This window comes from Panthera leo, chromosome B1 (genome assembly GCF_018350215.1).
Source record: "Panthera leo isolate Ple1 chromosome B1, P.leo_Ple1_pat1.1, whole genome shotgun sequence".
Lineage (NCBI taxonomy): Eukaryota > Metazoa > Chordata > Mammalia > Carnivora > Felidae > Panthera > Panthera leo.
The window spans coordinates 102,281,339-102,295,932 of record NC_056682.1 but is presented as its reverse complement, the minus strand read 5'-3'; the positions used below and the strand labels follow the sequence as shown (position 1 = coordinate 102,295,932).

Genomic DNA, 14,594 nt, shown 5'->3' with positions numbered 1-14,594 from the left:
GGTATTATGCTCAGTGAAACAAGTCAGAGAGAGAAAGACAAATACCATATCATTTCACTCATATGTGGAATCTAAAAAACAAATGAATAAACAAAGAAACAAAAAGCAGCACCAGACCTTAAGTACAGAGAACAAACTGATGGTTACCAGAAAGGAGAAGGACAAAGGGATGGGCAAAATGGGTGAAGGGGAGAGGGAGATACAGACTTCCAGTGATGGAATGAAGAAGTCATAGGAATAAAAGGCACAGCATAGGGAATATAATCATTGGTTTTGTAGTAGCGTTCTATGCTAACAGTAGTAGCTACATGTGTGGTGAGCACAGCATGACCTGTAGAGTTGCTGAATCACCATGTTGTACACCTGAAACTAATGTAACATTGTACCAACCATACTCAAATAAAAATGATTTTTAAAAAATTTTTCTGAACACATACAGATAATTCAGGAGGAAGGAAATGTTTATTTTTCATTAATCTTTTGAATGCAATCTTTTGAATGAAACCAGGTTTAATTTAGTAGCAAACTTGATTAGTAACACTTCCAGGAGTTCATAATTTCAAGGCTAGAGTTCCGATTAAGGAAATACGGTTATCAATTTAATATAAATGAAGTTTTTTAAAAAGGCTAAAAGCGTCTCATCTTTTAAAAGAAAGTATAAATGACACAGACTTTAGACTTTAGTAACATAAGTACACTTCAGTACTATAATAAACAAAGAGAAAGATCTTAACTGAATATCAGAAAGAAGCACCACTATTTTTCTTCTGCAACATGTATGTTTTGGTCATTAGCATACTAGCATGAATAAGGCAATGTGTCAAGCACCAGCATACAGAAAGTGCAGCGAGATGTGAAGGAGTCATGGCGGCGGTGGTAGGCACGGCACAGGAATCTCTTTCCAGCTGGTACCTCAGTCATCTTCTCCCCCACACAGCAGCAAGAGGGCTTTCTTATAGTCCCCAGACGTATCACCCTGAAACCCAAATGTACTCCGTTAAGCTCTGTGAGTCACAGAAGCCTCAGAAAATAAAAAACTAAATGTCTGGCAAAAAGTTTTATTCATGTGACTTTTCTCTCAAGTGGATAATCTCTGTGTATGTGACTTTCACATCAGGAATGTTATACCAGGAGTTTCCTACCAATGTAACATATGTTTAATTTCTAATTGCACCCCTTAAAGGCACAGCTCTAAGACAATGAAGTACGCTCTTCTTCAGTTAGTAATACAGAGAACAAGGAAGATTTTACAATGATATTCAAATCAAGGTTTCTAAACCTCTAAGTTTCTATCATATACTCTGTGTCTGGCTAAGGGAGGCAATCCTGGGACTGTGTGGCTGTTATGTCTTTGCTTCAAAGACAGAGGAGCAGGATAAGCTTTACCTCTGCTTATCTCATATACAGATATGTAGGATAAATTAATCTTTCAAGCTCAGAGTGCATACAAGAACTCTCCAGTGTCCTTCAACCCAGCCACACCATACACACACACACACACACACACACACACACACACACACACACACACACACACAAAGTTCAAAGCTTGCTCAGTTGAGATTCTGCTTTGCATATGGCCCACTTTCCCCTTTATTAAAAGAAAGAAAGAAGAGAGAGTGAAAAGAGAGAAAGGAAAGAAAGTCAAAAGGCCTTAAGCCAACTTTAAATTTAGGCCACAGTCTCCCTTGCTTTTAAAGAGACAAAAATGATAGTAATACCCAAGCTCTTTACTTATTTCTGATATAACCTGGTTGGTTCTTTCCTGAACTATGAACCAATACCACAGACAAGCTGATAACAGACAATAAAGAAAGGAAAGTCTGATATGGGAGGAAGGAGGAACTAATAAAGACAGTTGGAACTGATAAAAGAAAGAAAGAACAAACACCTTATCATCAGGGGCAGGGGCTGGGTTTGTTGAGTCATCTGTCACCACTACTAAATAATGCTGCTAGGCTCACCAAAAGCCTCAAGCCTTACCAAGAGCCAATCTTTCACTTGGGAGCTATCATCTGGACTTTAGGAAACATTATGCCAGGTTTCATAAGTCATAGCTCTAATCACACGATTAAAATTGTAAACTTTAAGCAAGAACTGGGTTCTCTCATCCATGTCTTACCTGCTATCTATTGTTCTGCTCTGGATTTCTGAACATAATTTAAAGAAAGATTCTACTACCTTAATCATGGAATAAAGAGAGGTGGCAAAATTCTTCCGGAACTCCTTCCTAATGTTAAACAAATCAATCTCGCTCCTGGACACCACGACTCTGATGAGGGTATGATCATCTGTCCCAGCTCCCTTTAATAAGGAAAAAGAGAGAGGAACATTGTTTAAAAATGTCAAATATGGCATCAAACTCTCCTGAGTTAGGATGAATCAATAAAGTAAAACAATTTGGTAGCATGTTTTAAGGGGAATAAAAAAACCCAAAGTCTATCATTTAAATCATAATAATATGCAAAGATAACTAGAAAGATAAATTAATTAGATGGAAGACTCCAGGTATGCACTTACCTTCATAGCATAGTAGAGGGTTTCTGCAAGGTAGGCAGGTATGCTTCGAATAGATTTCACTAAGAAAATAAATACAATGGTCAGATGCTATTCTGATAGGAAAAGAATTAAGTAATTAAAAACCAAAAGTTGCTTCATGCTTATTGCTCTACTTTACAAATATAAAAGTAACATAGGCTAAAAAACTGCTCATTTGCAAGCTGATCTGATCTCCTTATTCACCAAGTATTTTCTTAGCAACTGGGTTGAGATTTACTTAAAGTTCTGAGTTCTACATAGAAAGGTGTGTAGGACAGGGCACGTGAATTTTTCAACCCCCCTTTGTTCTATGAGTACCTTTCTGCTATCACAGTTTGGGTGGCCTGGGCTATTACCCACAACTTTCTTCATCTTCAATAAATTATACAGGCATCCTAGAAGTTTTAAATCCAACACATTCAAGCAAATAACACAAGGTAACCACTCTATCTAATCTTCGACAAATCTTAGACTATCTTTCTATAGTCTTAACCTAGGTATTCTCTCCATATTCTTTAATATCCATGATTTACATAGAGCAGCATGAGACTTACCCAATTCAGTAGAAACACCCAGATTAACGGATAAGAGAAAAAGAGTATCTTCCCTGAACATATATGTATCTACTCTGTTTCAGGGCTGCTCAGACCTCAGTTGGCTCAACTTCAGAAACTATCCATATGAAAATTTCTTAATATACAGAAATAACAATCCATGAATTGGGGGTGGTGGAGTTATTCTCTCTTTTCCAACGCTTAAATAAAACAGCCACCAGTAACTAAAAATGTCATTATTTCAAATCTATTGTAATTATGAAGGGGCTGTCTAAAAGTTTTCTTTTAAAATTCATTAACTGCGGAAGTCAAACCAAAGGCTACTATTAGTGGTGGTTCATGAACGTCATTAGCTTATTCTCCAGACAACAGCACAGAACTTGAGATCAATGCCAAATACTCAGAACAAACAGCAGACAGGTTCACTCCAAACCCATATGAAAACTAGGGCCACTGGGAGCTCACAAACTAGATTCTCCCTGGATTTAGAGAGTATATACAAACTCAGTTCTTCAATGTTTCTAGATCATTCTGAATATTTAGCTGAAACCAATTTCTAAATTAATTTGAAAATAACCATTATTATATCTTCCATCATACAAAAGATACTTTTTCTAACTCAGATTCCAATATCTCAGTCAGCCTCAAAGTTGTGAGGACAGTATTCAAAAGAATACTAAAATTCCACAAGAATCTGAAATATTTAAAAGCCTCTGAGATAATGCTCACACTTCAGATTCATAATAAAATAGTAATATATTTAATGCAGCTTCAAAATGACTTTCAAACAATTGTTTCAGTATTTCCATGGGATTAGATGAACTAACCAGATTAATTCATTTCCAACATCAAAACAGACTTTGAATTGGAAATTGAGGAGTTTGCTTCACCCAAATATCATAAGACCTTCTTTTCATAAAGAAAGAAGTGGTTCTTTTCAGATACACCTTCAATTGAATAAATGCTTTAGCTCTTAACACCATAAATTTTATATACATTGTAAAACTACCTACCAACAGCAAGGAGTAGTTGCTCCAAATTACCAGAAGTCTCTCGGTCAATAGTTTCCTCAATTTGGAATCCTGATATAGTCATGTATTTATCAAACACTATAAGAAAGAAAAATAATTTCTTAATCATGTAAAGATCATTCTGCAAGGAAAGAAGGTATTTACTCTAAGCATGTATTGTCCTACTGAACACAAATCTCCCCTTTTTCCTTGCTGACAGAACCTGGACTTTGTTGTAGAGCCTCAATATGGCAAGCCCTCAACAATGGATTATAAATGTTCTTTGTTCACTGATTTCCTGGCCTCTACTTACTAGTTACAACCAATGAGACCCAAAGGTAAATCTGCTGGAGAGGATTCTGAGAAATTTTTCTTTCCTTATTAAAAAGTGATAAACAGGGGCCCCTGGGTGGCTCAGTTGGTGAAACATCCAACTTCGGCTCAGGTCATGATCTCATGGTTCATGAGTTCGAGCCCCACGTCAGGCTCTGTGCTGACAGCGCAGAGCCCACTTCAGATCCTCAGTCCTCTCTCTCTCTGCCCCTCCCCTGCTCGTGCTCTGCTCATGCTTTCTGTCTCTAAAAAATAAACACTGAAAAAAAAAATTTGTTTTAAGTGATAAACAGGTATGATTGGTTTGTCCCTTTCTTCTTGCTATTAAAGTGGTTGATAAATTTGGAGCTTCAGTAGCCATCCTGTGACAATGAGGTACAGAGCATGAGAAAGAAAACCCCAAAATACCAAGGACAGTGGTGCAGAAAAACAAAGAGAGCCCAGGTCTTGCCAAATCAGCCAAGGAATGCTACCTACAGAAAAGCCAATTTTTAAAGCCCCGATTACTAAGGCCACTGAACTCATTCCCACTTGATACCACAAGAACTGATGAATGTCTAGAGATGAGGTCATGCATCCCACTACTTAGGAGGAAATACTGAAGTGAACCACACACAGCTCAGTGATTTGTGACAATAAGAGTGACAATCTAGAGGCCTAGCTCCCTCCTCACCCTCTGATTGCAAAGGGGAACTAAGGATCTCTAGTTCTGTAAACACAAGAGCAACGAAGAGAATTGTGAGATTTCTCATGGCTACCAAAAGGAAGAAATACAAAAACTGATTCACTCAGTAAGTGTCTGTTAAACAGTACATATTTTGGCACACTGGCTCCTGTACTTTCAAAATTAACCAAAGTACCAGCAGCATACACATTTTTTTTTTCACTCACCCCTTCTCAAATGAGACACACTTCGTGTTCCAAAGATGGTGATAAACTTTTCTTCATCTGTCCCCCATTTCAGTTCTCCAGCTTGAAACAAAGCCTGTGAAAATTTCAACCTCAATTAGTATATTGTCCCTCCCTCTCATTTCCAGGTTCTGAATCATACCTGTGTTTTATTCCCGTTAATGTGCCCGATTCACCATCTTACACTTTTCATTTCTGTTTCCTAAACTCAATGAGGTGAGTATGGAGCTACTTTGGAGCTTGCCACTGAACTGTGCCACAGATTAGTGAGTCAAAGGAATAAAGCACAACAATGGGGCAAGGTTAAACGGTCTCAAAATGTCTACCATGCTGTGTCTTTCAGGGGCAATGGTGTGGTTGGCAGAAATTTCTGATCACTTCACTCTTGACACATCCACTTACAGACTGGGAAAAAATTTAACTAGAAGCTAAATGGTCTACATTTTCTGTTTTGCTTACTCAGCAGCTATTCAGGAACACATGATAAAAAAATAAACTCCATATTTTCCCTTTTCAACTGCAGTTTAACCAAAACTAGCTACAAAGAGCTTTCACATTTCTAAAAGATCACAATGGGGGTGGGGGGTGAGCCTGGGTTGCTCATTCAGTTAAGTGTCCGACTCTTGAATTCAGCTCAGGTCATGATCTCAGCATTCGTGGGTTCAAGCCCCAGGTCGGGCTCTGCACTGAAAGCATGGGGCCTGCTTGGGATTCTCTGCCTCTCTCTCTCTCTCTCTCTCAAAAATAAACAAATGCACATTTAAAAAATAAAATAAAAATAAAAGATCACAATGACTTTTTAAAAGGTTGGGGGTAGATCACAACACTTGGCATACAGCAGGCAATTAACATATACTTGTTGAATAGTTTGTCCAGATTTACTTCTTAAATGGAGACTATATGGTTTTTAGTATTCATATAATTGCTAAAAAAAATAAAATTAAATTATATATAAACATCATCATTAAACCTGATCCCACTTACTGAGATGTGGATAATTTATTAAAACCCAATGCATCAATCTTTAAAATGTCTATACTACCCTTTTATTCATTTCCAGGTAAGTATACCTATTAAGCCAAGACAAATGCAATCTGCTGAGCCTTCAGCTGCCTTTATGCTCACAAGTGGCATACCACATAAGGACAGAAGGTGATGAGATCACAGCACGTGTTTAGATGTAGAGATTTTGATCAGTGTGTTTAAAAATGTAAATTATGGTGAGATAGATCTAGTTTTTGTTATATTTCCAGGAAATTTTAAAAAATGAGTCACATCTTTACACTCAATTTTGAAAATGATTTATTTTAATGATAAAAATAAATAATACCAATCCTGGTCATGCGAGCATGTTCTTCAGAACTGAAAAGAGTTACAACGAAAGTTGTGCAAGTATCTAAATTTTAGAACTACATCATGGTGTTATAGACCTGTCTTAAAATAACTTTTAAACCTAATTACAAAAATAACACATGTTCACTGAGAACTTTTATATAACAAAAGAAAAAAAAACAAATAAAAAAAATTACCATGAATGCCAATATCCTAAAGATATCGGTTACTACCTCTACATTTTCTACACATAGATAAGATATACATACACATTGACACCTAAAAGAGGGGGTGCATTCTACACAATCCTGCAAGCATTACTGAAGTACTCCTTTCTGAACAACTATTCCATATTTCTAGAAATTTTCTCTAGGAGGTATGGCAGAGTTAGGCCTGTAGTATGGAAATCATTTGCAAAATGGCTATTTAAAATCTCTTGGAGTGCCTGGGTGGCTCAGTTGATAAAGTGTCCGACTTCAGCTCAGGTCATGATCTCACAGTTTGTGAGTTTGAGCCCTCACATCAGGCCCTGTGCTGACAACCCAGAGCCTGGAGCCTGTTTCGGATTCTGTGTGCCCTTCTCTCTCTGCTCCTCCCCTTCTCACACTCTGTCTCTCTCTCTCTCAAAAATAAGTAACATTAAAAAAAAAAAACAAAAAAAACTAGAATCTCTTAATTTTCTTAAAAGAATTATGTTTTAGATCAATACATATTCTAAAACTACTGAGTAAATCATATGCAGTAATGATAATCTTCACATGGAATAATGATTTTAAAAAAAGTTTTTTTAATGTTTATTTATTTTTGAGAGAGAAAGAGAGAGAGAGCGCACAGGCAGAGAAGGGGCAGAGAGAGAGAGAGGGAGACACAGAATCCGAAGAGGGGTCCAGGCTCCAAGCTGTCAGCATTAGAGCCCAACGCAGGGCTCGAACTCAGGAGCCATGAGATCATGACCTGAGCTGAAGTCAGACGCTCTACTGACTGAGCCACCCAGGCGCCCTGGAACAATGATTTTTTAAAGTTTTGGTTTTGTCTTGTTTGAATGTTAAGAGTCCTTTCTTCTAAATGAGGATGGCAAATATCCATGGAGCTGCTCTGGATGAAGGACCCTCACACCTTTTCATCCTCCCCTCTTCCCTCAGAGTAGGCTTTACAGTTTAGCTCAGTTTGATAACCCCTGGTTCAGTGCAAAGGTTTTAGAGTCAAAAAGATTTGGTCCTTGTCCTTATCTGTGAGATCTTAGATGAGTTACTTAATCTCTTCTTGAGTCTCAGTGTTTTCACCTACAGAGTAGGAATATTTCTACAGAGGCGTTAATGCAGATTATGTAACTTATATAATGACTACATCAAATAGTATCAGGTCATCAAAAGCAGATACTCGGTAAACATTGATTCCTTCTCCTTCCCCTCTCTTCCCCCTCCTTCCCCTAAGAGCATAGCTTTTTCTCTATGAGCATGAAACAAGAATTTAGGGGGGGGGGGGGGGTTGGGGGGAAGAGGTAAAATCAGTTTAAAGCATTAAAAATGTAGGAGAGTAAAGTGGATTATCCACAAAAATGTTAATTTCCCAGGTGAATGACTCACTGTGACTTATCAAATTCCTGAAACAGAATGAATCCTCTTAGCGCCAGGTATCGGTAGAGAAAAAATTCAAAAGCTTATAAAAGGGCCAAGTGCCCTTTTTTTGTCTCAGCTTACTCTCAATTAAGAAATCTTAAATTCCCATTAGTGAGAACAGTCCAGCTGCCCTTGCTACAAGAATTAGGTGTGTTCTGTTTCCTAAGGATAAAAGGATAATTATTTTTAACAGGCTGAATTAGTTAATAATAATACATTTCAAAGAATCAAAAACTGGGGTGCTTGGGTAGGTCAGGTGGTTAAGGTTTGGACCCTTAATTTTCGCTCAGGTCATGATTTCCTGGTTCACGAGATTGAGCCCCCTATCAGGTTCTGTGCTGACAGCATGGAGCCTGCTTGGGATTGTCTCTCGCTTCTTCTCTCTCTGCCCCTCCCTGCTCATACTCCCTCTCTGTCTCAAAATAAATAAATTAAAAAAAAAAAAAAAATAGAATCAAAGACTGATGGCCTGTATAGCATGTTCTATGTTGTTCCTAATCACCGAAAGTGTAAAGAAAACCTGGATTCTATTTCAGGGATATTTTAAAGTAACTTCATAAGACAGTTTTCGGAGGTATAAAGTTTCCCCTTCAGGGTTCTGAATGGTCATATCTTCTGCACAGCAGTTAAGTGACACCTATATAGACCCAGTACTCAAAATGTGGTCCCAGAACCACAGAGGTATCACCTGAGAGCTTGTTAGGAATACAGAATCCCAGGCTCCACCCAGACCTACTGAATCAGAATCTGCTGTTTTAAGGACATCCCCAGGTGATTCACATGCACTTAAAAGTTCAAGAAGCAATGCTATACACTGAGTACTCTGAGGAGAGAAATCAATGAAATTGAGGTAAAAATGCACTGTTTCCACTCCCTAGCCTCACACTGCAGCAATGCTCTCATTACATCACCAGCTATGCTGAGAAATCAGCCTACTGCTAATGTAAGACTCACTGCATTCATCTGAGACTACTAGAGTTGGCTTCTTCCACAGTGACCACTAAAAAGCATCTAGCACTCCTACTCTTGAGAGTAGGAGTATGAGAATCACATTGTTTCCTACAAAACCCACAAATAATTAATGCTTGGAAAGCAATAAGGTCATTCCTAACAGTCAGGAGTACAGGTTTGAAGGGATGACTAGAGCTTTCTCCTCAAGGAGCCAAATTTCTTCCTTCAAGAATGCAGAGTTAAGCTAGACCTGTGCTTCAAATCTATATTTAATAAACCTTTTACATGGTACAGGAATCAAGGGAGAGGAACTAACAGGTAAAAACACAGACTGTTGTCTAGTTGAAAGAGAAAGAGCTTGAGGGTTAGACTGGCAAAGGTATGAATCCAGCTCCACTAGTCAGTGGGAACCATGGGATTGATTCTCAAATCCCTGAGCCTCGGTTTCCTTATGGATAAGAGGAAAATCATCCCCTCTACTTCACAATTATGTACTAATCCATTCACCAGTTATATACTGAATGCCTACTAAATGCTAGATCCAGAGGATACAAACCAAACTGACAGCTCAGAGTGCCCTGGGTAAGCAGACAAGTGAATAGGCAGCTTCAATATAAGTTGGGTGGACTGTGACAGGAAGCTGGAGATTCTACAGTCTTTCCTAAGGGCACCTGATATATACTTGGAGGGGTCAGGCAGGGAGATCTGGAAAGTAGCTAACCTGAAGACTGACTCCTGAAGAGGAAATAGTCAGGTGAATGGGTGGAGGAAGGGGGAGGTGGAGAAAGAAAGCAAGAGAGGCTGGAGGCATAAGAAAGCAAGGGATAACAAAGAGGCTTATAAACCATATTTAGGGCTTGAACTTTACTCTGAAGATAATGGATACACTGAAGTTTTAATGTTTTATATAGGGCTGTGACACAATAGGTTTGCATTTTATGGAGGACAGACAGTAAGAGAAGCATCAAATACTGCATAGACAGTCCTCAGTAAATGATCATTTGCTTTCCTTCTGTTTCCAGCTAGACAAAAAGATGCTAACATTCCATAGCCATTACAAAATCAACCCACCCAAAAGAATACTAACGCCTTCTCTTTCCCATTACCAAAGTCAGATTACACATCCAATGGTTGTTTCATAGAGAAGTCAACTGGAGGAGTGAATATGACCCTTCCTTTTTCAATGGTGTAGGACCAACAATCAGAATTGTATATTGAAACATGTGACCAGAGAGACAGGACTATGGTATATGATTCTAGGAATGCAAATAATTCTTTCATTACCAATTTCCAGTTTTCTAGTCTCATGTTTCAAAAATTTCCTAACACTATTTCCTACATTTAATTACTTATGTTTTTTTTAAGTTTTTTATTTTAATTCCAGTATAGTTATCATGCAGTGTTATATCAGTTTCAGGTGTACAATATAGTGATTCAATAATCCTATATATTACTCAGTGCTCATCATGATAAGTATACTCTTTAATCCCCTTCACCTATTTCACCCATCCTCCCACCCTCCCATTCACCTCCCCTCAGGTTACCATCAGTTTGTTTGATTACTTATTAACCACAGTAAGACTATACTGGGGTTTAAAAGCCATTTGAGTATAGAATTTCATTTGGGAGTCACTAAAAAGCAGCTGACAAGACAACAATCCTATTCAGAATTCTATCAAAAGAAAGGTGGGTGAATTCCCAAGTACTACAATAACTTGTAATCTATGTATTCAGAAACCATTTATCACTAAAACACCTTATTTTCTCTTTTTTATCCTCTCCTGTCAAGACACCTACTGCCTCACTGGCAGTGGAATCAATAATACCTGTGCTTTTTGGTAAAATTATCTATTTTGTGAATTTCCATAATCACACAAAAAATACCATATCTAGGTGAAATTCACTATATGTAATTCATTTTATTTCATTTCAGTTTGGGGACAAAATATTTTACTGGCCAGATCAAAATCAGAGAAATATACTTACATGGGTCTTATGATTTATATAGGGCCCATAAATAAGATTATTTTAGATGCTATCACAATATATATTATGATTTTCCATTAGCATGGATTCTTTTTTCATTTATATGCCATTATAAAGTCACCACATATCACATCTCACCTGAGCATCTTGTTCAACTTGTGCTTCATCAATTCTAGCATCAGGGTCTCTATTAGCCTTTAAGAGATAATACCACATTATTGAATTACATGAGCATTTTTATTCAAAAGGCAAATTGATTCCACCTGATGGTTGTGCACACAAAGCTCCTTCTCTTAGGAATAATATGATTTTAAGATAGCAATTTACAATATTTCACTCATCACACAGCAGTGTCTAAAACCAATTTGACCCTCTTGATTTTAAATCCTATGAATGAAAGAGAATAGTGATAACTTAAAAAAGCAAACAAACAAACAAACCTGTAAGTTAGCTAGCTATTAAAAGTTTAGGTCAGATATTGTGAAACACAAACACAGGCAAGCAAGTACTAGAAATCTATTTAACTAGATTCAGACCAGTCCAGCTTCAGATTTTTTAATCAAACTGTAAAATATTCTCCACCCAATACCTGAAGGAGAACCACCAACATCCTCTGGTAGTACCCTGATGTATCCCCAACCACGTCATCTTCCAGGCTTGAGCCATATTCTGCAACAGAATTATTTCATACTTATTTATAGCTTCTTTCAACTAAAAAAAGATATCCTGCCCCATTAATCAAATAGAAGAGGCATAAAGAAAGAAATACTTGATTAGTATAAATGTTCTCTACTCCACCTCTGAGTGCTCTAAAGACTAAAGGCAAATGCTTTAGGAGTGGCTGGTAGAAAACAAATTAAAGTCTCCCAAAAGTTCTCGATTCAAGCTAAAATCCATGACTCAGCCATTTAGAAATGCTCTCAACCAATGCAGTTATGTAGACAAGCGATGGTACAGGAAGCCTCCAAAACACAACTGATCATAATTTTTTTTTTTTTTTTTTTTTTTTTTTTTTTTTTTTTTTTTAAATGTTTCTTTATTTTTGAGTCAGAGAGAGACAGAGCACGAGCAGGGCAGGGGCAGAGGGAGAGAGGGGGAGACAGAATCCGAAGCAGGTTCCAGGCTCTGAGCTGTCAGCACAGAGCCTGATGCGGGGCTCGAACTCACGGACCATGAGATCATGACCTGAGCCAAAGTCAGATGCTTAACCGACTGAGCCACCCAGGCGCCCCCTGATCATAATTTTAAACTTTGTATTGCTTTCTTTCAAATGTTTTACATAATTAGTTTCCAAAGAAGCTTTTCTATAATCTAAAATTCTGAGTTTGTTTTTTTTTTTCTTCTGGCATGGCCATTCTTTCCCCTAATAAGATATTTTTCCTCTATAACAAATAAAGTTAATAGCAGTAATATTTTAAAACATGCCCCTTCCTGCCTCTATTTCCAGTTATTTAACATAATGCCATAGTAAAGAGGAGAACTGGTATCTACAAAAGTCTACAAGCCCTTTTCACTAACTTTCAAACAGCTGCTATTGAAGGCAGCTCAAAGACACTTAAATACTTAATCATTATCTGAAAGCAGACAAACGTTAAAAGCTTGGCACTATTTCTAAAGGTCTCCGGAGCCTGGAGCCTGTTTCCGATTCTGTGTCTCCCTCTCTCTCTGCCCCTCCCCCGTTCATGCTCTGTCTCTCTCTCTGTCCCAAAAATAAATAAAAAACGTTGAAAAAAAAAAAAAATTTAAAAAAAATAAAAAATAAAAAAAATAAAGGTCTAAAAGCTCTAGGGGTGCTTGGGTGGCTCAGTCAGTTAAGCATCTGACTTCAGCTCAGGTCATGATCTCACAGCTGTGAGTTCAAGCCCTGCGACAGGCTCTGTGCCAACAGCTCAGAGCCTGGAGCCTGCTTCAGATTCTGTGTCTCCCTCTCTCTCTGCCCCTCCTCTGCTCACTCTGTCTCTCTCAAAAATAAATAATAAAACATTAAAAAAAAAAAACCCTCAAATGTGATTTTCTGCTGTTAAGATACATATATCCCCTCTGCCTTAGTGGTTGGGACCTATCCAACTGTAAAAAGAGAAGCAGGAAAGAAATATCCAGCACTGAATAGGTAACTACTCAGTTGCTATAAATTTCACACTGTTCTGACTTGTTGAGTTACAACATAATTTCCAAGATTAATAAACTAATTCCAAGATAGGGACCCATTTTTGTAGCTGAAGGCATTCATCTTGTTGGTCTGTTGACTAGGCTGACCATCTGGATAGTCTGCTCCTGCTCAGTCAGGACAAAGAGTCTGATACAGAAACTTTGAGGAGATGAGAAAAGAACACTCTACCTTCACTTTTTATTTCATTTTCTTGGTTCCATTCACATTCAGATTGAAATACAGATTATTTTTTCACACACAAAAAGTAAGGTACACCAAGGCAAAAAATTAAAATGCAGAGTATTCAAGCATTACCATTAGCTAAAATGACACGTTTACTCAAACATTTTCATCAATTCCAATTTGGACACAGTTTCTTTTCCAAAATTCCAAAAGGGCCTTCTAGAGAACTCTTAACTTCTAGTAACTTAAAACTAATTTTCTCCAGGAAGCAAACCCACATCCACCCTGAAGTTAATGTAAAAGAAAAGCAAACTGTAGGTCTCTACGCTAGTTGCAAGTTCAAAGTAAAAGTAAACTTCCATCTTCGTCAGAAGATTCTCCTAAGTACCAAAACAAATACAGGTATAGTAAAAAGCAGTCTTTTCTTCACTGAAGAAGAAAACTATCTTGAATTGTTGCTCAGTCATTCATTCACGCACCCATTCCTCTAGCAATCATGTATGGCCTGCCTCCTGTAATTGTGAAGAACTGTGCTCACTTTAGAAAAGTGAAAAAATGACAGTGGAGATGAAGAGGAAATAACATTCAAAACACTTACCTTCTTCATAGACTTGTTTTATGGCTCTCAGTTCTTCAGGTGTCCTCGAAGCAATAATTTCTGTCAGTACCTTTTCATTTGTCCCAGCTCCCTGTTTGGAAATTTATTTTTAATAGAGAAAATATGTTAATAAGATGAAAGAAATTTATTTTCTAGAATAGATGTTACCCAAATTGCATAATTACATAAATATAACATATAAACTATCCAATATCATATTCACTTCTCTGTATACAAGTTCTATTAGTTATAGAAAGAAAAAATTTCAAATTAATTTTTTCTCCAAAGACATGTTTTTCCTTTTTGGTCTAATGAAAAACAATGGTTATTGCATGTGTGTGTGTGATATATGACATGTAACAGATTCTACAAACTCATAATCGTATCAGTTTCACTCCAAATAGTTTAAAAGCACATGCGGATGAACATGAA

The 14,594-nt window shown here is 37.4% G+C and overlaps 1 protein-coding gene across 1 annotated transcript in view; it reads right to left on the bottom strand.

The window, feature by feature from the left end:
* Window positions 1–443: 443 nt before the first annotated feature.
* Window positions 444–14,594, bottom strand: part of ANXA5 (annexin A5) — a 30,634-nt gene continuing 16,483 nt past the window's right edge. Inside the window, exons 6-13 of the mRNA XM_042935599.1 lie at window positions 14,163–14,253; window positions 11,822–11,901; window positions 11,371–11,427; window positions 5,327–5,420; window positions 4,106–4,201; window positions 2,521–2,579; window positions 2,182–2,304; window positions 444–976 (exon numbers count right to left, since the gene is read on the bottom strand). Of these exons, the coding sequence (XP_042791533.1) occupies window positions 914–976; window positions 2,182–2,304; window positions 2,521–2,579; window positions 4,106–4,201; window positions 5,327–5,420; window positions 11,371–11,427; window positions 11,822–11,901; window positions 14,163–14,253 (663 nt within the window). The 3' untranslated portion in view covers window positions 444–913. The remainder of the gene's footprint in view (window positions 977–2,181; window positions 2,305–2,520; window positions 2,580–4,105; window positions 4,202–5,326; window positions 5,421–11,370; window positions 11,428–11,821; window positions 11,902–14,162; window positions 14,254–14,594) is intronic.